Source organism: Canis aureus, chromosome 37, assembly GCF_053574225.1.
Source record: "Canis aureus isolate CA01 chromosome 37, VMU_Caureus_v.1.0, whole genome shotgun sequence".
In the NCBI taxonomy this organism is placed as follows: Eukaryota; Metazoa; Chordata; class Mammalia; order Carnivora; family Canidae; genus Canis; species Canis aureus.
Genome location: NC_135647.1, coordinates 269,820 through 291,012, shown reverse-complemented (window position 1 = coordinate 291,012; position 21,193 = coordinate 269,820). Strand labels below are relative to the sequence as shown.

Genomic DNA, 21,193 nt, shown 5'->3' with positions numbered 1-21,193 from the left:
CCCTGGTGACCCCTACCTCTCTGCCCACCCCGTCTCCTGAGCCTGGAGGCCAGTGCGTTGGAGAAGCAAACATGAACACCTCCATTGGGTGTGCACTGAGCCCCTCATGGCCTCATTTGCTCTCTCTCCTCTGGTGCCTCCTCCCCACCCTCCCCACCCTCTCCTGGGAGCCTGGATCCGGGGGCAGATCCATCTCCTTCCCAGCCCAACTGGCAGCACCATGAAAAAAGCCGAGCCATTGACCCAGGATGGCCCAGCAGGCCTGGAGATTGCCCAGGCACGGGTCCATGGTTTTGGAGCCCCCCCAGTGGCCCATGAGGCCATCTCTATCCCTGAAGCAGACGTCGCAGACAGGGCAACGGTAGACCTTCTGCCTCCAGTGTGTCTGCTGGTGCCTGACCAGCCCTGACAATGAGCTGAAGGACTTGCCACAGCGGAAGCAGCAGCTCGGCTGCTCAGGGATGTGGGCTTTCTGGTGGCTAAAGAGATAGGCTTTCTTGCTAAAAGTCAGAGGGCAGTGAGGGCAAGAGAAGACCTTGATTCTTGAAGGCTTTGGTGGGAGGCAGTTGGACCTGGTATCCAGGCAGAGGGCTCTCATGCCGGGTGTCTGTGTCCTGGTGCCGGGCCCCAGGGTTGCACCAGCTGGTGCCCGCCATCCCACAGGGATCACCTGCTTCCTATCTATGCCTGGCTGGGTCTGAGCCATAGGACCCTTGTCTGCAATGATGGGTTCTTGGGTCTTGGTCAGCAGGGCATGGTCCACGGCCACAAGCTCCTGGCTGGCCCCCTGGCTCCAGCCAGCATGTGTCTGAGATCCAGCTCGAGGGTCTGGGGCCCTCACAATGCACTTCTGGTCTCTGGCCCCCAGCTCCTGGTCTGGGTGTATCTTCTGGTGGCGTTTCAGCTCTGACCGGTCCCGGAAGCCCTTCCCACAGAAGGGGCACGAGTGGGGCCGGTAGCCCAAGTGGACACGGCGGTGGCGGCTCAGCCCAGATGCATCACAATAGGTCTTGTCACAGAGCGGGCAGCAGAAGGGCCTCTCCCCAAGATGTATGCGCCTGTGATAGCCGAGCTCCTTGGGGTTCCGGAAGGACTTCCCGCAATGGCTGCAGCTGTTGGTCTTGTTGGGAATGTGAACAAACTGGTGGCTATGCAGGTTGGAGTGCTTGCTGAAAGTCCTGCCACAGATGTGGCAGAGAAAGGGCCTGCCAGCGCGGGATGCTGGGATCACAGGGGCCCTGTGTGGGGTCCCTGCTGGAGCAGAGGCTGCACCTGCCCCCCATCCATCAAGGGAGGCCTGAGCTCTACCAGCCCGGTCATCTCCCAGTGCCTGAGTCTCTTCCTGACATGCCTCCTGCCTGCCGCCTGCAATAGAGGAGGAAAAACCAAGGGTCAGCAGGAGAAGCCCCTGCCAGCTCTCCTTCCATCCAGGCTACGCAACCCCAACTTTCTCACGCGCCCAACCAACACCGGCTCTCTCACACTCAGACCTCTCAGGCTTGAGACAGGAATGGATTTTTGGGTTTTCAAATTAAAAGTGAATAAAAGGGGATCCCTGGGTGGCTCAGCGGTTTGGCACCTGCCTTTGGCCCAGGGAGTGATCCTGGAGTCCCGGGATCGAGTCCCACATCGGGCTCCCTGCATGGAGCCTGCTTCTCCCTCTGCCTGTGTCTCTGTCTCTCTCTCTCTCTCTGTGTCTTTCATGAAGAAATAAATAAAATCTTTTAAAAAAATACAAAATAAAATAAAAGTGAATAAAAATTTAAACTGGAATCTTTCAACAAGATCAGAGAAGAGAACTTTAGCCTATACCCACATTTCTTGAAATCCATATCTTCTCACTTCCAATATTTCACGCTCACACAGACAGCCCCAGGTGACCTCATGTGTCATACAAATGGGGACACCTCAGTGAAGGGCGGTGCCATTCATAATCTGGCTGGACTGGGAAGTACAACCTAGGGCAGGTGCTCAGCGCAGCCTGATAGCCCTCCCCTTCTGTTCTGTCACAGGACCAAGTCTCCTTTCCTTGAAGTCAGCACCAAGCTCATGTCCCTACCATTCCTGTCCTCTTGGAAGGGATGTGAGCACCCTATGTGCATGCTGACCCCTTGTCACTTGTCCTAGAGAATGCAGGTATCTATCTGGAGCCAAGGCATGCAAGTAAGCAGGTGGCCTCAAGCCCTCTTGCAGCTTCAGGTGGGACCAGGTGAGGATGTGCGGAGCCCTGGTACCAGGACAGCCTCCTCTCCCCCAGGGCGTACCTGGGCCCTTACCTGCCCCCCCGCCTTTCAATGCTCACCTGAAGGGAGGCCTTCTCCATTCAGGAGACAGAGCTGGAATTCTGCTCTCTGCTGGCTTTCTTCTTGTCCAAGTTTGATGATCAGATCTGGGTTAGATAGATTCTGAGCTGGGGGTGGATAGGACCGGAAGAGTCAAGGTCGCAGGCTTGGGCCCCTCATACCCAGTGGGGACAACAGACTACCTTCATCGGTGTCTGTGGTTTAAGAACCACAATCTGGGACATGCAGGGGCAGGGAGGAAACCCTCCTAACGAAGTTCCTGGCAACTCAGTAAATACTGGCTTGGTGAACAGGAACATTTATGAATCATTGTCATGTTATACGTGTCATCTTTGCCCTCATGATTTCATCTCTTCTCCTGTTACCCTGAGCTGACAGACCTAGATCTCTCCTAGCTGGAGGGTGCAGGAGGTATAGAGTCTGTACATGTGAGCTGATGCACCTGCCCAGGGAAGCTAGCGGTCTCAGGCCTGGGAGAGGCGCTGAGGAAGCCCCAGCCTCTTACCCACAGACATCAGGTTTCTGAAGGTCTCAGACATAACATCCTGGTACAGAACCCTCTGACTGGCATCTAGACACATCCACTCTTCCTGAGTGAAGTTCACGGCCACATCTTCAAAGGTGATTGGCTTCTGCAAGAGCAAGAGAGACTCGGGGAGTCTGTATACAAGACAGACACCCAAGCACAAGATTTACAAACCGGGAGAGAACTAAAACCATGGAAGGCAGGGAGGAATATGAAAACACAGGTGCAAAGTCTGCAATGTTATTCCATACAAAGGAAAGGAAGGACCGAGAGGCAGGAAGAGATGATGAGCATGGGGGCTGCCATTGCACCAACTTTGGGAAGTCCTTCCAGATGGGCTAGGGGTGGTGTTGGGGGTAGGGGGAGTGTGGAGGCTGAGAAAAGCCTGCAGCCGCTTATCCCAGGTGTTGTTCAGCTTGGAACAGTTCGGAACTCCACGTGACCACAGACTGCAGCAGACGAAAGGACTCGGGGTCAGGACTGGTGCTCCCTCTCCTCACCTGCACCCATGCCTTCCACCAGCTCTCTCCGTGTTTGGCTTCCCCCTGCCGGAGCAGCGCCTGCAGCAGTGCCACGGAATCCCGCTGTGCAAACACCTCCTCCTCCGTGGTGTCTGCCTCTAGCTTCATCCACCCTGGGCCCAGGCCCCAGTGACTACAGTCTGTCTCTCGGTCACTGCGCAGGCGCACCAGCTTTGCAGAGGCCTTGGGGTTTGGCATGGTTTCCCTGGACCAATGCCTCTGCTCCAAGGGGCTGCTGTTTTTCTGCTCTGCGGTCCAAATTTTCCTGTATGAGGAGTGCACTTTCCCTCAAAGCCGAGGCCCAGGGCTCAGGGACTTGTCCCCGTGGCTCAGCCACCCTGGCCCAGGGATGCCGCCTGGGGGCTACGAAGATCTGCCTTCCATTCCACTGGCTGCTGCCTGCCTCTAGAGACCTGAGGTCAGAGAGAAACAGAACAGCAGCTTTTGTCCTGGCTCAAAGAACAGCAAGAATTACTGACCCCCCCTCTCTGGGTCAGCAGGGCCCGGGAGGTAATCATTACCGACCCCACCTCATGAGACCTAAAGTGTGGCAACACTACGATGTGTTCGTGTCCAAAGCCTGGACTCCGTGCCACCGAGGACAGGAATCCCTGGGTCCCAAAGCACCCTCTGGGCAACAGCATTATTCTGCAAAGACAACAGTGCTCTGGACCTGTCACGGACCACGCCGGGCAAGCCTCTTCCTTCTGATCTGCTGTTGCCAGAAAATGTGGAAGGAGAACACTCCAAGACCCATCTAGTGCTGACAACTATGGGGTTCTGTGGATTTTTCGCGAGCGTTCCTCGTGATGGAGTAGTAAGGATCCACATACACAGTAAACAAGTAATGAGCTGGAGGCACATACTCCATAGGACCTTGGCCGCGGCCAACCCTGGGGATGCCTGGGCCCCTGGCAGCTCCAGCTCCAGGCAGACCTCGATCACCTCCTTTCTCCTTCCTCAGGGTGGTCCCTTGAACAAAGACTAAAACCCACGGACCCTGTTTCTTTCACAGTCTCCAGATTCCTGGTGAAACGGAAAATAGCAAGAAAAAGGGCATCTGACAATGGAGTTAATTGGCGAGGCGGGGTCCGTCCCTTTGTTTGTCCATCCTTCCCAGCAGGACTATTCAGTTTTCAAGTGGGGCAGCAGGCCAAGCTGCTCCCTGCTGTTCCGCAGGCCCGCTCTCCTGTTGCACAGGCTGGGGGCCTTGGTTGGGGATGGAGCTGCAGGCAGCTGCAGGTTGCCCCGGGGCCTCTCCAACAGCTTCCTAGCGCACTGCGGCCTGGAGTGGAGGAGGCTGGGAGCTCTACGGACTCAGGGACGTCCCGCCCTCCCAGAGCCTAAATCCCCCCAGGGAATGTGTCGCCATGTTCCCTCCCCAGAGAGCACCCACCTCCTCTCCAACCTGAACTACCGTCAGCAGCTTCCCACGGCAATTCTGAAAAAGGCAGAAGGCCCCCCACACCTGCAGGGCTCTGAGGACGCTGCCAGCACACCCCCTCCAGTGCCTGCACTGTGGCCTTCAGCCATGCAAAGGGCCTTAGGCTCTCGGCCCGTCAGCTGTCTGCTCGGGTCCCTTTTCAGCCCCTGCCCGGCCAGTGATCAGACCCTCTCGTCCTCAGGGTGCAGCCTCCCACAGCAGGGAGGACATGGAATAGCTCGGCGGTGCAGCGATGCAGTTCGCTCCCAGGGGATGAGCCGGAGGTGCCCCCGTCCGCCGAACAGCACCAAGGAGGCCCTGAGACCCATCTGCCCCAGAACTTCCCCTCTGCGATCTCTGCTTTCCCGGGCCCGAGTGTGGCCTGAGCGGAGGTGCCCCAAGCCACATCCCGATACCTAAGTGTTCCTCGGGGCCTGGGGGTTGGGAGCGTCCCCATGATGACGAGTGCCCTCTGCCTGCCTCAGGGTGGAGGAGACCGGGACAAACTCTCTGCATCTGCCTCCATCTGCACAAGCTCAATCCCCAGCGGCCCAACTCACCCACCGAGCAGTGAGGACGGGGCCTCCAGCCGTGGGGCGTACAGCAGGCCCGGCGCCCGCTATCCCAGCCGGCTTCTGCGCACCCTCCGCATCCCCTGTCCGTGGCCCAGAGAAGACTGCCGACCCGCCAAGGTCAAGAGGTCACCATCAAGGAAGCCAAAAAGGGAGAAACCCCGCCCCTCACCACCTACCCTCCCACCGGCAGCACCAGGTCCCACCTAGTGCCAGGATCTGGCCTTACTCCCTCTCAATTTACTCTTGAAACAAGAAGATTCAATTATTTCTGATTAAAACTCACAACTTCCAGCCACCATCCCCTAGAGCCACACTAAGCCCGCAGGCCCCAAGAGGCAGAGGCTTGTGGCATCTCTGGACAATGAGGGTAGAGGAGACAATACGCACTGTGACATCTATGCTGCAGACTGGCAGCAGAGAGGACCAGGTCAGGTGGGCTCTGCTGGCCCCAGCCACGTGCCCCACCCAGGGCAACCTCTCTCTGATTCATATACGTATAATCAGCCCAACAGATGCCACATTCATTGTTTTCCACTTAATTAGCACTTGACGTGAGAAAACAAACAAACAAACAAACAAACAAACAAAGATTTCCTTACAACCCTCGGCCCACTGACAAGTCCTGAAATAGGCAGTGACCTTTCTCTGGGAGCTCCGCTGCCTCGGTGTGGACCATGCTGAGGGCAACAGGCAACCTTAGCTGATGTTAGCCTGACATTCAGGACCTTGTGAGTCTACTTGAACATAGAGAAATTCCTTTGGAAACTTCTTTTATCTCCACCCCCAAAATATATGTTGGCAATTGTCCCCTAAAGCATAGGAGCATCTGATGTTCATCTGGAGAGTCTCATGACCGGGTTCTTACTAAACAGTAATAAGTGACCTTTCCCAACAGCAGCTGGCCCCCTCGGGGTCCTAGAAACTTTGTTTCCCAAATACCTGGGAGGTTTGTGCTCTCCCTAACCCTCTCCCAACCTGAAAGCATATAAGGAGCCACTCCTCATGACCCCAAGGCAGCTCTTCCTGCCCACGGGTCCTGTCCCCATGTAATAAAACCACCTTTTTACACCAAAGACGTCTCGGGAATTCTTTCTTGGTCCTGGGCTTTGAACCCCAACATCTCCACATCAGCACTCATCATAGTCCCTTCTGCGTTGTGATCATCTCTTTCACATGGGCACAGGGTTTCACAAGTCACAAAATACTTCTGCAAACACGGCCTCCAGTGAATCCCCACAAACATTCCTAAGGTTGGACTCGTTATTCTTTCTGTACGGGTAAGAAATAGTCCCTTGGATATGCTCTGCCTTCAGGTCTCTGCGCCAGTGTGTCAGCTGCAGGGCTGGCAGGTGCAGGGTTTGTTTGTTTGTTTATTTATTTATTTATTTATTTATTTATTTATTTATTTATTTAAAGATTTAATTTATTTATTCATGAGAAACACACAGAGAGAGAGAGAGAGAGAGAGAGAGAGGTGAGAGAGAAGCAGGCTCCATGCAGGGACCTGATGTGGGACTCAATCCCGGGACTCCAGGATCACACCCTGGGCCAACGGCAGGCGCTCAATCACTGAGCCACCCAGGGATCCCAGGTGCAGGCTTTAGACCTCAGGTTTCCCTGGGCCCCAGGCTCAGTGCTCACTGCTTCCTGCGTCATCTGTGGGCTGAGGTGGTTCCCGCAGTGTCAGAGTCAGATGCTCACTGCTGGGGAGGGGCGGGGAAAACAGTGGGCTGCAGCCTCTCCTCTTCACCAGAATAGAAGCCAGCTGGGGGATGGGCTGACATAGGTGCTTTCCATTAACCATGAGAGCTAATGAACCCGGCTCTGACCTTGCACTTGCAGGAACCTGCCTTCCTCATCCTGCTATGATCCCAGCCCTGCTTACAAATGACTTTATTTACAGAACTAGGCAGCTGGTCCTGGATTGCAGTGTGCCACTTGGATTCGACTCTCAAGTCTTGAGGATCATCAAAGAGATAGGGAATGAAAGGGCATTTGCTTGTTTACACAAGCGTTGGACCATAGGTTTGGGGAGCGGGTGGGGATGACCCAGTATTAGTCATCAACAGCACTCAGGGCAGGGCTTGGTTTGCAACAGATGCCCACCTGACTTACTAGTTTGGTAAGTTTGTCACCTGGGCCAAGAGCAGCGCCATATGCACCATGATGAGGAAAAACCAGGTGAGGCAAGTCAGGTCTGATGACATGCTGAGCAGCATTCTGAAATGTGGGGTGGGGGTGACACCAATGTGACAAGACACGAGGCAGACGTTGGGCTTTGATGGGTGTGAAGAGCTGGAGACTGGAGAGTGGTGGCAACCCTGTCCCTGGAGTCTGAGGCATCGACACAACCAAGGGCTGATGAGAAGGACAAAGGGAGAGGCCCTCCTGCTTCTGGTCGCATGACTCCAGATCTTGATGCAAACCCTCAAGCTCACCACCAGAGTGCTGAGGAGACCAAGCTCTAGAGTGCAGCAACAACCAGGGCACCATGTGGGCAGCTGTCTTTGAGGATTTAAGGGAAGCCATTTTTACAAAAGTATTTTGTAAATTGTAAAAGCCTGTGTCGGTTTCCTGGTTCTTGGTCCATAACCACTGCCCCAATTCTTCCTCATTCGTAGGCAATAAAATGGAAGACCTCTGCTCCATCATAGCAACCTACCAAGCTTGGCAAACTGCCACTGGAGGAGCCATCAAGAGGACATGCCCACCATTGACTGAGAGCAGGACCTCGGCAATCACACTCTCTCCCTGCCTCTGGGATGGACATTCTACCACCATTTCCACAGTGGGAGGTATTTCGAGGACATAATCTCCAGGGAGTAAGGACTGAATACATAACTAAAGCCAGTCAAGGCCTTTATGGAAACTTTTAAGATTCTGGCTGGCAGATGCGGACACCAGCTTGTCTCGCAAGCACCCAAGACAACTGTCCTGTGAACTTCCTTACTCATTAAACTTGCCTCGTACCTATGCGGAGTGGCACAGGCACTTTTCTTGCCTTGTCTTTTCTTGCACATTCGAGGCTAGTTTGAGATTTCACCTGAGGAAAGTCTTGAGGCTTCAAACCAACAGGCTGATGGTTTTGCCAATGGAGGTGGCCTGACCTCAGTGGCCCCTGCAGCTTTGACCCACCACCTTCCTGATGCGGTTACTGGGAGAACTCTGTTGGAAAAGCGGCTTTCGCTTGTCCCTGGGCTCCTATGAAGATGAAACACCTGACCCAAGGTGGCTTTCTGACATTCTGGCTTCATAGTGACATTTGAGGGTGGGTTAGCTGGGATTCAGCTTCTCACAACATGGGAAGGATCTGATAAGCCTTGCTTGTGACATCTAAGGATGCAACTGACCTGCCGAAATATCACATCCATAGGGCTCTCAGTTCCCTGGTCCTGGGTCACTGGTGTCTGGCCCAGCACCAGTTATTCAGAATCAATGAGGGAGGCTGTCATCATACCCACTGGGCAGAACCCAAGGCCGTTTTCATGGCTCTTACCAGCGTTCCCCTTATCACCCTTCCTATAAGTTCTGTCCCAACAGCCTAGCTATTTGGTCTGGACTTGGAAAACTAGATGACCCCAGCTGCTGACCTGACCACCTGCGTCACTCGGGGGACACTCCCAGGAGGACCCTGCTCTCTGATGAAGGGAGTCCTCCCTTCGCTGCCTGGATCCACCATCACCCTGGACCTGGCAAGACAGACTGGGCACAAAGGACGCAGGCTCTTATTGGACTCGAGACTATTGTCAATTTGACCTGTTTATCTTACAGGGTGGAGGCCCCCTAGCGAGGGGCCTTGCCCACATCTGCCCCGGGCAGACAGACATCATCGGACCTCTGACCATCCCTCAAACCTAGTGGTGGTCCTCCCCACTGCCGATGCAACTTTAGGGTAGAGCATTGTTATTCTGGTCCAATCAGCTGCTCCAAGAGTAACATGGTGGTTATGCTGCTGGCTTTCCAGGCCGTGTTCAGTTGGACAATGGTGTGCCTTTTACTGAGAAGCCCCTTGACAACGGGCTGATAGTCAAAGTAACTGTGGATCTTACGTGCTTCCTACCACTGTTCACAGGCTGAACAGCCTTCTCAAAAGTTCACTAACAGGGATTTTTAGTCTTTTCCCTCACCTCCTACTGGCCCACACACTCCCGTAAGCCAGCTTGGTCACCCCACGCTGCCACCCCTCCCCAGTATCCTCTCCTCTTGGCTACTTCCTAGTGATCAGGAGAGGAGGTATACAGATCTATTTTGGAAATCCCTGGACTTGGTGTTTCCTCCCCTCATAGCCTCATACTTGCCTCAGGCTGCTCTGTTATACCTCCTGTTGCAGCAAAATCTTGTTGCCAAAATGAGAGGGGGACAGGGCTTAGAGGTTCAAGCTTATTTCCAGCCCAGCTACTTGGAATCTCAGATTTCCTTGGTCCTAGATTATGAGGATAATGACCACATGATTGAGCACATTGCTCACAAGTCCCACGTCCCACACAGACCAGAGCAGAGTGCATAGTGGGCTTCTGTACAGTTGTAAAATGTTTTGTTCCTCCTGTTGGAACAAGGAGGGGTTTTGATTGGTGTGGTTCGGGACCACTGGCTCCGCTGGTGTTGATTACTGTGCCGAGAAGACAAGGTGCCCAGCTGGGACTCAGGGGAGCAGGTCTGTGGGAGGTGTACAGAGGGACTGTGCTCACCAGAGAGACCTTGGGCAAATGAAGAGACAGACCCCCACACTCTCAGAACAGAATGTGACATCTATAAAATATGTGTATGAATGTAAAAGAATATCTGGCTATGTTAGATGCACATCCCAGAAAGGTTGACAGATCTCTTGGCTAAATTTCTTATTCCTCTCAACAAAATTTTATGTCAATATGGGAAACTATAGATAGTTCATTCTTTATTAAGTCAGGACATATTAATTACCCTGGAATCAAGATCTGTTGATGATTAAATGAAAAAATTAATTCTACTTGATGCATGGCAGACAATACTTTTTTTTTTTTAAGATTTTATTTATTTATTCATGAGACACAGAGTGAGAGAGAGGCAGAGACACAGGCAGAAGGAGAAGCAGCCTCCATGTAGGGAGCCCGACACAGGACTCGATCCTGGGACTCCAGGATCATACCCTGGGCCTAAGGCAGGCATTAAACCACTGAGTCACCCAGGAATCCCGACAATAAGTTTTATTTTCTTCCTCTACACAACTATTCTACTCTTTGCTGTGAGGTTGCCACCAAAAATAGGATTTATGATAGATGAAGTGCAGCTTATTTACTATTTGAGTTGACAGGAGGTAACAGGTGAATTTTAGAAAGCTTTGCTATCCTGGCTTGCTGACCTGCTTGCCCTCCTCCTTGAAGGATAAATGCACTCTTGTTCACCCTTATTTTTTAAAGATTATTTATTTATTTATTTATTTATTTATTTATTTATTTATTTATGACACACACACACACACACACACAGAGACAGAGAGAGAGAGAGAGAGAGAGAGAGAGGCAGAGACACAGGCAGAGGGAGAAGCAGGCTCCATGCAGGGAGTCTCACGTGGGACTTGATTTCAGGGCTCCAGGATCACACCCTGGGCTGAAGGCGGCGCTAAACCACTGAGCCACCTGGGCTGCCCATCTTTAAAAAAAAGTTTCTCTTGGTTTATGCAACTTCAGTACGTCTGTGATGATTGTCTATCTCAATCTCTGCTACTAGACTGTAAGTTCATACAGGGCAGAGGACCTGTCTTATTCATCATTACACCCCTGTCAGCAGAGCGTGTGATCACCAAGAATCCATACATGGGCTCTGAATGTTTAGGCCTTCCACGGTCTCTATCACGTGAGCTCACCCCAGATTCACCCACCGAGATATCCTGCACCCAGAGATTTCAAACCAGCTTATAAGCATTTGGCAAAACTTGCTTTGTTATCTGCCGAAAAGTTCTACTCTTTGCTATTTTCCCTTGTCTACTAATTGACCTCTTTTCATTTGTATCTTTCTTCTGAAGTCTCAACTTGCACTGTGGGGTCCCTGCACTTCTGTTTGGGTAGGAGCTTACAGTGCCGTATGAAAGTAGGGAAAGAAAACCAGGACACTTCATGACATTATGTGGTCACTTATCCCGCTGGGATAACCGGGTGAGGGAACTCTTATCTTCAACATAGACATACTGAACCATTCCTCAAGTGGGCCAATCTGTGGCAGAGCTGGAGCCCAGAGCAAATCCCACAGCTCTGAACTCTACTGGGGGATGCCAGCGTGCCCCAGGGCTGACAAACCCGAACTCTCACTCAGCAGAGAACAGAGAAGCACTACTAACTCCTTACCCAGTGTCTCTGAGGATTTCAGCTCCCTGTCCTCCTCCTTGGGGAACCCTTTCATCCAGACTTCAGTGAAACTATTATGTGGCCAGGTGCCTTGAGAAGAAGGCATGGGGTGCCCTTGTCTGGAAGACACCAGATTAAGTTCTATTAAGGGAATAAATAAAATTATGAATTTTATTGGAGGGTGTTAAAAGAACAAATAAGTAAATAAAGATATGTTAGTATCTCAACTGAAATATAACAAAGAGAGCTTGACTATGTTTGTGCATGGACAGGATAGAAGCAGTATATTATCAGCTGTTTTTGTATTTTAGGGCAGGTTCTCTTGGACACACAGCTCTGCTTCTAGCAGGCAACAAATGTCCTCTTTCCTTCAACAAATATTTGAACGGACCCTACAGGCTTGTGGGTATGGACTACAGTGCAATGAAAATCTAAGCAGCTCCAGGACTAGGCTCATCACAGGAAGGTACCGTGCTTAGATGCCCTGGGCAAACTCTTGCACTTGTGCACCAGAAACATGTGCACCGACCAGGGGTGACTGGGGGACAGAGAATGCTGAAGTCGAGGCCATGAGGTTGATGGGCAAGTGCGCTGGCAGTCCTCCAGCTCCCAGAGCCTGGGGAGGGACGGCCAGTGAGGCTGCAGGACACCCAATGGAGCTTGCTAACCTGCAAATCAAGTGTTTCAAAGGAAAAAAAAAAAGAAAATGATCTATACGGGTTGCAGCTCAACATGGTGAATTAAAAAATACTGAGTAGAGATTAAGTTATATGCAGTCTGTTTTCATGTCCATAAATCCATAAATTGGCAGTTGCACAATTATGTCACTTAGGGATGCATACATCAATGGCAAGTGCTACAGAAAGATGATGATCCGCACATGGTCAGGACAGTGACGCCTGGAGGGATGAGGAACAGGACGGTTCGCAGGGGTGAGTACATGGCCTTTAGCTCAGCCAGGTAGCGGGACCCATACAAGTCACTATTCTTCCAACTGTACACAGACATTTTCATTTGTATGTTCATTTCACATTGAAGAGAAAAAAATAATACAGGAGCAAAGGAAAGCATTGAGTGAGTCACAATCTCAAGGCTGGGGGTGGTTACAGCATTGCTCACACTCCATGCAGGGGATGGAAGGCTAGCTGTTGGCAAGGGAGATGATGGAATCAGGTTGGACCAAACTAAGCCCTTCTTCAGACTTTTATTCTTAGCCACATGAGCTTGACACTGCCTTGCCATCACCAGTTGCGTTTATGCTAGATTTGGAGAAATGGGGCTGCTGACCTCACCAATGTGTCCAGCCTGAAAATCCTTGCAGGAAACATCGGCTTATTTTTAAGTCATCTCTATACCCAACGTGGGGCTCGAACTCAGGATCCTGAGGTCAGGAGTTGCAGGCTCCAGCATCTGAGCCGGCCAGGCTCCCCTCCAGTTATGTATGAGGCTGCTCTTTGGTCCCAGTCAACTCAAAGGGGTACCGCTACCCCATCGACCTGGGTTTCCAGGCCTCCTGCCCCTCATGCTCTGACAACACACATGGTTACAGGGCAGGGGATCCACCCCTAGGACATGGAGGTGGGAGGCCAGGGACTGCATGGGGTGAGCCTCGAGTGGGAGGCACAGCAGGTGGGGGTGAGGGCACAGGGGGAGAGCCAATAGTCTTACCCCTGAGGAAAAGCCTAGTGGATGCTGCCACCAGTGCAGTCGGGTGACCAGTAAGCTGCTGGTGCGGGGCTCCTGCATCAGGACCAGCACAGCTTGAGGAGGGGTCTCATTTCCCTTCCTGATGCTCCACTCACCGACTCTCAAGCCCACCTTCCTTGCGTGTTGGTGTCTGGAGAGACAATGTACTGAAAGTGAAACCAATACATTTCATTCTGCTTGGTGATTACAACTCTCACTCAATGCAGGAATTTGTTTCCTGAGTTATGAGTGTGGGTTGGAAAGATGTTGTTTCCATGGGCGACAGAAAGTGACACATGGAGCTGGAACCAACCTGAGCAGTCACTACTTACTGAGACAACAGCCCTTCTTGCTCAGCGGGGCCTGGTGGGGCATCCCTCCCCGCACATCACCTAGGCGGTCACTACCCTCCGGCTCAGTGGGACCTGGTAGGGCGTCACCCTTGCATAGCACCTGAGTGGCCACCACATGTATGCTACCCAAGGGCAGGGACCTCATACTGGCCACATGGCGCACACAGGACACTCTCAGGTGCAGTTGCTCACACAAACTGTGGGTTGCAGCATGTGCTGAGGGCCTGGTCAGTAGTTCCCCATAAAGCTGTGACAATAGGCGGACCTACAGAGATCTCACGTGATAGCTTCCAGGGCTGGGAGTAGGGGGAGTGGTGGAGCATCCCTTGCTCAGCATCACTGACCAGGTGGGGACCCTGGACGTCAAGACTCCGCACCAGCAAACACTAGGTAAGTAAAACCCACTCTGCCCAGCTTCACATCCAGAACTGGTGCTCCAGAATCAGATACAAACATCCATGAACTCTGGGAGAGACAAGAAGGAGTACTGCAAACAAAAGTTCACTTAAGACACGTGATTTTATTACAAACGCACTGAAACTTTACTAGTCTTTTATTTTTCCTATTTGGCTTCGCAGAAAGGGCGGCATCGTTAAGAATTTTCTTTGATGTGGTTTTATAATGGTAATGGCTTCCTCTCTATTCTTTTCCATGAGAATGTTCACTTTAATCCGACTCTGACTGCATGGTTGGAAGAGAGGGTATACGGTAACACTTTCAAACTCTTTGGTTTCTTTCTCGGCTCTTGCACACCGGTCACGTGTGGGCCTCTGGCTCCGGCCTTGTCTCAGGACTCCTTCCTGGAGCCTCTGCTCCAGGACCTCTCTTCCCTGGAGCATGCGCTGCTGGTGATCTTTGATCTGTATCTGCTCCCGCTCGCTTACCTGCTTCCTCCTCTGTGTGCCCAGGACACCACGCTCTTCTGGCAGGATCCTTGGGAACTTTGTTTCACTAGGCCGTGGTAGGTGCCGACCTGCTTTGTTCTTGAGCTCTCTGACCTGCCCCACGCGGTGTATGTGCCTCTCTATGTGCTTCAACTCCCGGTCAGGAACCAAGTAATACCGCTTCAGTTTCTCTAGGTTTTGGGTCATCCTTCCCTCCAATTTCTTTTCATGGCCTGTGTCTTGTTCTTTCATCATATCCACTATCCTCTTATTGTAATAGGACTCTGCCTTGGCAAGCCAGTAGTCGAGAGACAGAGCCTGCTCCCTGCACAGTGCTTCGTATTCCTCCTGGTACTTCTGGGTTATCAGCTGCCGTGCTGCCGTGCTATGCACACCACCTAGGTTCTGTCAAAGTGGGGCAGAGAATTTTATAATGCTTTCTTGGCATAATCACTGTGATTTTTACTCCCATCAATCCTATGTGAAACTGTGAGCTCTCAGAGCTGAATTACTGGTCACCAAAATCAACCACTAGTTTTAAAATATGTAGTGTTGGGCATTTTTCTTTTTTTTGTTGTTTAATTTTATTTATTTAACCACACACACAGAGAGGCAGAGGCACAGGCACAGGCAGAGGGAGAAGCAGGCTTCATGCAGGGAGCCTGATGTGGGACTCAATCCTGGGTCTCCAGGATCACGCCCTGGGCCCAAGGTGGTGCTAAACCGCTGAGCCACCCAGGCTGACCTAGTGTTGGGCATTTTGAACAGAATACTGTTTTGCAGGTATGGATATAGGTAAACATACCCACCAGGGAGGGGTCACCTGCACAGGGTTTTAAACCCAAGGCTACTTCTCCTAGCAGTTCCCAAGTGCACAACATGAAGATGATTTACCAGGAGTTTTTTCTCCAGTGGGGACTGTTGGTCTACGGCAATCCTAGGGTCTGGTGATGCTTTAGCCCAGGCCAAACTGTAAGATAAGAGAGCAGAGGTAGATTAGAGCGTGGGAGGCGTCAGGACATCTTCCCACACACTGACCTAACCAAACTGACTGACAAGAAGTCTGCCTCCTCCATGGGAAAGCACCGCACTACCACGGTGGAGAATCTGGGACCAGCAAGTAAACCCTTCACAGAAAGTAGAAGCGCACATCTCCCGAGGACTCAACGTGAACCAGTCTGAGTCCCGAGTCTGGGGCCGGGAAGACATAGGCGGCTCCTTGCTACTGTGCTGCCCCAGCACCTCTCCATCAGACCGCTCTGCCTCCCAGGCTCTGTCTTCGGAGAGGTTTCCTGACTCCAGGGTTCGCAGTCCATCCTCCTTCTGTAGTTTCTGGGTCCGGACCCTCTCTGCCTCTATCAGCACATATAGCATCTCTGCCTTCCAGCCTTCCGTTCTGAAATTCTCTTCTTATCTGGTCACCCTGACTCTGTGTCCCTGCCTTACACTGCCACTCATCCTTCATCCCAAATCCATGAGACCATTCCCATTGAGTCCCGTGGCTTGGCACTGGTTAGTGGTCCCTCTTCTCTTGTGGGTCAGGCTGACGGCAACACAAGTGAAGACTGCCAGCCTTTCATATGTCATCCCTAGTGTACTGTGAGTTTACCGTGAGGTCGTGTTGAAGCCCCTGGGGATGCCTGGCATTTCATCTCTGTGCCCTTCAGGCTCTTTATGGCAAGAGCGTGGGCTTTGAAGCCTGACAGGGCTGTCTGAACGCTAATCACACCACCTCTGAGGTGTGGCTCTGGGTAAGTAACAATGGGTCAGTCTCCTGGTCTATAAGATGGATGTGGGAGACAAAGGTCTGCTTCTCAATCTTATAAAAAACAAACATAAACTAGATTAAAGAGCCTGGGACAGACAGTGTAAGTCCTCAATAATTGGCAATGGTCTCTCCTCCACAGATCAAGCCCAAGTCTCTGTAAAGTCTTTCCGGACTATTCTACGTAACAGTGATTTTCCCTTCTTCTGAACACAACGTTTTTTAAACATTATTCCTAAGTCACTTGAAAACCAGCCAGGGTTTCCATGGTGATACCTGTATCATTTGTAACACTTTCATGCTGAAATTTAGACTGTAAACGGGAGGTAATCTATAATTTAGATTGACAAATACCATGTGTCTCTGTTACTGGAATGAGCCTGGTATCAGTTATTGGATCTCACTGACTTCCTGCCTATGTTCCTATCTGTCCGTGGACACCTATTCTGATATTTAACAAAGGTAACCGTCCTATTACTTTTCAGAACACAACCCAGCACGGTTTGTGTTCAGCAACAGTTTTTAGAACTCATCTTCTGGGGATCCCTGGGTGGCGCAGTGGTTTAGCGCCTGCCTTTGGCCCAGAGCGCGATCCTGGAGATCCGGGATCGAATCCCACGTCGGGCTCCCGGTGCATGGAGCCTGCTTCTCCCTCTGCCTGTGTCTCTGCCTCTCTCTCTCTCTCTCTCTGTGACTATCATAAATAAATAAAAATTAAAAAAAAAAAAAAAAAAAAAGAACTCATCTTCTGGTTCCCTTGTCGCTGGTATTCGAGCACCTTTCTCCTTTGCTCCTGAGGTGCCATGTCCACGTTTTTACTGAAACATCAGCGAGTCCTCCTGGAGGTGCAGACACCATAGTCCTAGGCCCTGTGTGGGTCTCTCGTGGCGGGTTCCACCGTGTCCTTTGTACCCCTTGAGGTCACAGCATCCTTTCCAACGGTGCCGCCCCAGCTCCACAGACACTTGGAAAGGCCCGGGCCTCACGACACCGGCCCATCGGGATCGCGCTGGACTCTGCGTGGAGCAGCGCTGCACGGTCACGGAGTCGGGAGCAGAGTCAAAGAGGTTAACAGGCTAATTTTAACGTTCGCGGTCTAAACGGCAGACCGCCCCCTTCGAGCCGGACAGAACGACGTCCTGCGGGGACAGGCGGACGGGAGCCACGGGGGCAGCGGCTCAGAAACTCCTCGTGCCCCGCAGACGGTGGTTACTGGCGAGCGGCCGCAGCTCGGCTCCCTAGCGACCGTGAGCCTTACGCTCGGGAACGGCAACCGTGCTCGTCACTCCCCGGTGACCCGCTGGGCGCGGCGGAGGGGGCCGGCCCCCAAGTCAGCCCCGGGCCTGGGCCGCCCGCCCCGCCCCGCCCCGCCCCGCCCCCGGCCCTCGCCCTCATCTCCCTGGCCCGCCTGCTCCTAGAGCATGTCCTGGGCACGTCAGGCCGGCGGGGCGGAGCTGGGCCCACTGGCTCCGGGGCGGCGCGGCGGCGTTCGGGAAGCTCAGCAACATCTCCACAAGCAACGCTCCCGAGGTTGGGTCCCAGAAAATACGTATCCCCGGACTGCGCTTCTTCCTGATGGAGTGTCCGGAGGCGCAGCGGCCATTACCCGAGCTCCTATCCCGGCGTCGGCACCTCCGTCCGTCTCCAACGGCGCTCGACCCCCGCTTTGGGGCTCTCGGGGCGCCGGGCGCCGGATTGTGACGTCACGGCCAAAGGCGCCAGCGCCGCGCACAGCAGTCGGGGCGACGTATTGTGACGTCACAACCCCACAGAAGCCGGCGAGCCGGACAGCGGTCGGGGCGCCGGATTGTGATGTTACACCCAAGGGCGCCGGCGCGGCGGACTGCGGTCTGGGCGAGGGATTGTGACGTCACGACCAATGGGCGTCTGCGCGGCGGATGCTCTAGCCCGCTCCGCTCGGCGGGTGCTCTCACCTGCCCTGGAGGACCGCACTACGCCGGCCGGTCCTCCCGCCGAGCCTCGCGCGTCCAGGGAGGAGGGCTCGGTTCGCGGCCGCCGGGGCCCCTGGACGGAACCGGAGCTGCCCACCGTCGCACCCTCTGCGCCATGGACCCCGCGCCCTCCGGCTCCAGATTCCAGTCGGACCTGGACTTCTGTCCGGACTGCGGCTCCGTCCTGCCCCTGCCCGGGGCCCAGGACGCGGTCACCTGTGTGCGCTGTGGCTTCGGCGTCCCCGTGCGGGGTGAGGAGGGGGCGGGAGCGGCCGGGTTGCGGGGGGCGGCGGGGGGTCCGGGGGTGCCCGCAGCCAGCGCTTACCGCTCCGCAGACTTCGAGGGGAAGGTGGTGAGGACCCGCATCGTGTTCAACCAGGTGGGGACGGCGGTGCCCGCGCCGGTGCAGGAGGAGCCGGAGCTCCAGGGACCCGTGGTGAGTGAGTGACCCCAGCACTGACCCACAAGGAAGGCGGGGAGACATGCAGGGTTGAGTGCTGAGGTCTGGGGTAACGGGTGTGCAGGAGGAGCCCGACCTCCAGCGACCCGTGGTGAGTGAGTGATGCCAACACTGATCCACAGGGAGAGCGGGAAGGGCTGCAGGGTTGAGTGCTGAGGTCTGGGGAAACAGAGGTCTTTGGGGCAGGGGTGCTGGGGAGAGCATGCAACGAGATTCCTGTAGGAAGCAGGGGTCATCCTGGCTTTCCCTGACCCCCCCCCCTTTGGTTGCCAGGTTGACAGGCGCTGCTCCCGATGTGGTCACGAGGGAATGGCCTACCACACCAGACAGATGCGCTCAGCTGACGAGGGGCAGACCGTCTTCTACACCTGCACCAGCTGCAGGTGTGCCCCCTCCCTGGCCCTCTGCCCTCTCCCTCTGGCCCTTAACCACACATGTCCTGTGACTTCCCTCTTGTACCCAAGAACCGGTTATTTCCTTTGGTCCTGTCCTCTTTTCAGGTAACAGGGACATTTGTGTTTTTTTTTTTTTTTTTATTTTTGAAAAAGAACATTTTTGTTAGTTTTTTTTATAGCCAGTGAAGCGAAGCTTTTAAGCTGTTTAAAGGAGTGAGAACAGAGAGAAGGCAGGTATTTCTGGGTGGTCTGCGTGTTGAATCCTGCTGCTTGTTCCAGTGCTCTTGCTTTTATGAGAATCACCTGTGATTTCAGGAACCAGAGAGACCTGAACCATTTGAGAACTCCTTGTCTTCGGTGTTCTGTACTTTCACCACGCTTATCAAGACCTAGCTTTCGGGATCCCTGGGTGGTTCAGTGGTTTAGCACCTGCCTTCGGCCCACAGCATGATGATCCTGGAGTCCTGGGATCGAGTCCCGCATCAGGCTCCCTTCATGGAGCCTGCTTATCCCTCTGCCTGTGTCTGTGCCTCTCTGTCTCTCATGAGTAAATAATTTTTTTTTTTTTTTAAGATTTTGTTTTTAAATAATCTCTATCCACTGTGGGGCTTGAACTCAACCCCAAGATAACAGTCGCAGGTTGTGCAGATTCATCCAGCCCGGTCATAGGGTAGCTCTATTTTTAACTTCTTGAGGAACCTCCACACTGTTTTCCAGAGTGGCTGCACCAGTTTGCATTCCCAGCAACAGTGCAAGAAGGTTCCCCACTTCTCCACATCCTTGCCAACATTTGTTGTTTCCTGACTTATTACTTTTAACCATTTTGATCTGTGTGAGATTTTATCTCATTGTCCTTTAGGTTTTTAGTCCAGGATTTTTAGTTGTCTTGAATTTGAAGGATTGTTTCGGGGAGCTAGTCGTCTACGATGTCATAAATAAAACTCCCTCCTTAATTTTTCACGTGAATGTTTGTCTTATACTGCTAAAACCTCTGTGCCTAAATATAATGAGTCCTTTCTTTCTCCATAGGTTCCAGGAGAAGGAAGACTCTTGATTTTCTTTCTGGGCACCTTATCAGTTCTCCCTCTTCCTTGAAAGGTGAGGGATATTGGGTTCTTAGATGCTTTGTCTATCCTGGTTGCAGTGCTTTGCTCCCATAGACAGAGATTATCATGTGGGCATTACCATTGTCCCTACAGTACACCTACTGTAGTTGAGTTTCTTTATCAAGGTTACGTTTTCCTATATAAGCCAGACATACCTGTTATTTATAATGTCTTGTTCCAAAAGGAATTTAAATGGATTTACAGAGAATATATTCTTTCAGTAAGTATATCAGCTACAAAAAATATAGTATAAATTAGTGTATGACAAGGAAAAGGGAAAAAGGAAACTACCAAAGACAAAAAATGGAGGCAGGAATGAGACTAATATAAAAAGTAATTATGGGCACCTGGGTGTCTCAGTGGATGAGTATCTGCCTTCACCTCAGGGTATGATCTCCCGGGTCTTGGGATTGAGTCCTACATCCAGCTCCCTATAGGGAGCCTGCTTCTGCCTATGTCTCTGCCTCTATTTCTGTCTCTCACATAAATAAATAAATAAATTTTTTTTTTAAGTAATTACAAGTATTCCATGACTAAATGTATTTGGTTCCTGAGTTTAGGGAAACAAAGCAGGAGCCCAGATGCTGGGAGATAAGCAGATAACGTAACCAGATGTGTCTGACGTGTGAGCTGGAACAAGGAGAAGTCTGATACTAAGGTTTACCAGTATATGCTGAACACATTGGACATTTTGAAAATTGTATTTTTTTATTGCTGTTGACATAAATGTATATTCATTGTGATAAATTCATATATGGAAAGGTAGAGTAAAAAATGACAAGGAATCCTACTTCAGAGAGATACTTTTTTTTTTTTTTTTAAATGGGCTTTACTACGAATACAAGTTGTATCTTGCTTTTTATCACATTGAACGAAATTTTGTAGTCCGGCCACAATAAACATTCAAACTTAGTTTGGAGTCAA

At 52.2% G+C, this 21,193-nt stretch overlaps 4 protein-coding genes across 12 annotated transcripts; 1 reads left to right on the top strand and 3 right to left on the bottom strand.

Annotated features, from left to right (window-relative positions):
• Position 1: 1 nt before the first annotated feature.
• ZFP57 (ZFP57 zinc finger protein) lies at positions 2–2,051 on the bottom strand. Its single transcript, XM_077885857.1, has 2 exons — positions 2,043–2,051; positions 2–1,432 (listed from the first exon to the last, which is right to left on the bottom strand). The coding sequence occupies exons 1-2, from the start codon at positions 2,049–2,051 to the stop codon at positions 113–115; spliced, it is 1,329 nt and encodes a 442-aa protein (XP_077741983.1). The 3' UTR covers positions 2–112.
• On the bottom strand, positions 1,335–5,738 carry LOC144306811 (zinc finger protein 558-like). Of its 5 annotated transcripts, none has more exons than XM_077886402.1 (5): positions 5,552–5,697; positions 5,334–5,449; positions 3,330–3,763; positions 2,809–2,935; positions 2,277–2,410 (listed from the first exon to the last, which is right to left on the bottom strand). In XM_077886402.1, the coding sequence occupies exons 3-5, from the start codon at positions 3,546–3,548 to the stop codon at positions 2,292–2,294; spliced, it is 465 nt and encodes a 154-aa protein (XP_077742528.1). In that variant the 5' UTR covers positions 3,549–3,763; positions 5,334–5,449; positions 5,552–5,697; the 3' UTR covers positions 2,277–2,291. The 5 variants fall into 5 exon arrangements, with proteins under 5 accessions (XP_077742530.1, XP_077742528.1, XP_077742529.1 ...); XM_077886403.1 differs by having other exon boundaries at positions 5,338–5,449; XM_077886404.1 differs by having other exon boundaries at positions 1,335–2,389; positions 5,334–5,738.
• Positions 5,739–14,207: 8,469 nt separating this feature from the next.
• LOC144306375 (putative uncharacterized protein ZNRD1-AS1) lies at positions 14,208–18,166 on the bottom strand. Of its 4 annotated transcripts, none has more exons than XR_013373435.1 (3): positions 17,963–18,166; positions 15,486–15,561; positions 14,208–14,996 (listed from the first exon to the last, which is right to left on the bottom strand). XR_013373435.1 is itself a non-coding variant. In XM_077885812.1 (3 exons), exons 1-3 carry the CDS (start codon positions 15,963–15,965, stop codon positions 14,253–14,255), a joined length of 1,044 nt encoding a protein of 347 aa, XP_077741938.1. In that variant the 5' UTR covers positions 15,966–16,194; the 3' UTR covers positions 14,208–14,252. The 4 variants fall into 4 exon arrangements, 1 of the variants encoding a protein (XP_077741938.1); XR_013373436.1 differs by lacking the exon at positions 17,963–18,166 and adding an exon at positions 17,135–17,956; XR_013373437.1 differs by lacking the exon at positions 17,963–18,166 and adding an exon at positions 16,835–16,896.
• Positions 17,805–21,181, top strand: POLR1H (RNA polymerase I subunit H). Of its 2 annotated transcripts, XM_077885814.1 has the most exons (5): positions 18,052–18,559; positions 18,644–18,744; positions 19,042–19,151; positions 20,193–20,261; positions 20,830–21,181. In XM_077885814.1, exons 1-4 carry the CDS (start codon positions 18,169–18,171, stop codon positions 20,215–20,217), a joined length of 627 nt encoding a protein of 208 aa, XP_077741940.1. In that variant the 5' UTR covers positions 18,052–18,168; the 3' UTR covers positions 20,218–20,261; positions 20,830–21,181. The 2 variants fall into 2 exon arrangements, with proteins under 2 accessions (XP_077741939.1, XP_077741940.1); XM_077885813.1 differs by lacking the exon at positions 20,830–21,181 and having other exon boundaries at positions 17,805–18,559; positions 19,479–20,263.
• The last annotated feature ends 12 nt before the right edge of the window (positions 21,182–21,193 follow it).

Coding starts and splice junctions, on each gene's coding strand:
- POLR1H (XM_077885813.1), top strand. CDS start 18,169: ATGTTACACCCAAGGGCGCCGGCGCGGCGGACTGCGGTCTGGGCGAGG. Junction 18,560..18,643: donor CTTCGGCGTCCCCGTGCGGG/GTGAGGAGGGGG, acceptor ACCGCTCCGCAG/ACTTCGAGGGGAAGGTGGTG. Junction 19,152..19,478: donor TACACCTGCACCAGCTGCAG/GTGTGCCCCCTC, acceptor CTGTGATTTCAG/GAACCAGAGAGACCTGAACC.
- LOC144306811 (XM_077886400.1), bottom strand. CDS start 3,548: ATGCCAAACCCCAAGGCCTCTGCAAAGCTGGTGCGCCTGCGCAGTGAC. Junction 2,936..3,329: donor GGTGGAAGGCATGGGTGCAG/GTGAGGAGAGGG, acceptor TTGCTCTTGCAG/AAGCCAATCACCTTTGAAGA. Junction 2,411..2,808: donor CAGAAACCTGATGTCTGTGG/GTAAGAGGCTGG, acceptor ATCCACCCCCAG/CTCAGAATCTATCTAACCCA.
- LOC144306375 (XM_077885812.1), bottom strand. CDS start 15,965: ATGCTATATGTGCTGATAGAGGCAGAGAGGGTCCGGACCCAGAAACTA. Junction 15,562..15,741: donor ACGTTGAGTCCTCGGGAGAT/GTGCGCTTCTAC, acceptor CTTATCTTACAG/TTTGGCCTGGGCTAAAGCAT. Junction 14,997..15,485: donor CACTGGAGAAAAAACTCCTG/GTAAATCATCTT, acceptor CCACTTTGACAG/AACCTAGGTGGTGTGCATAG.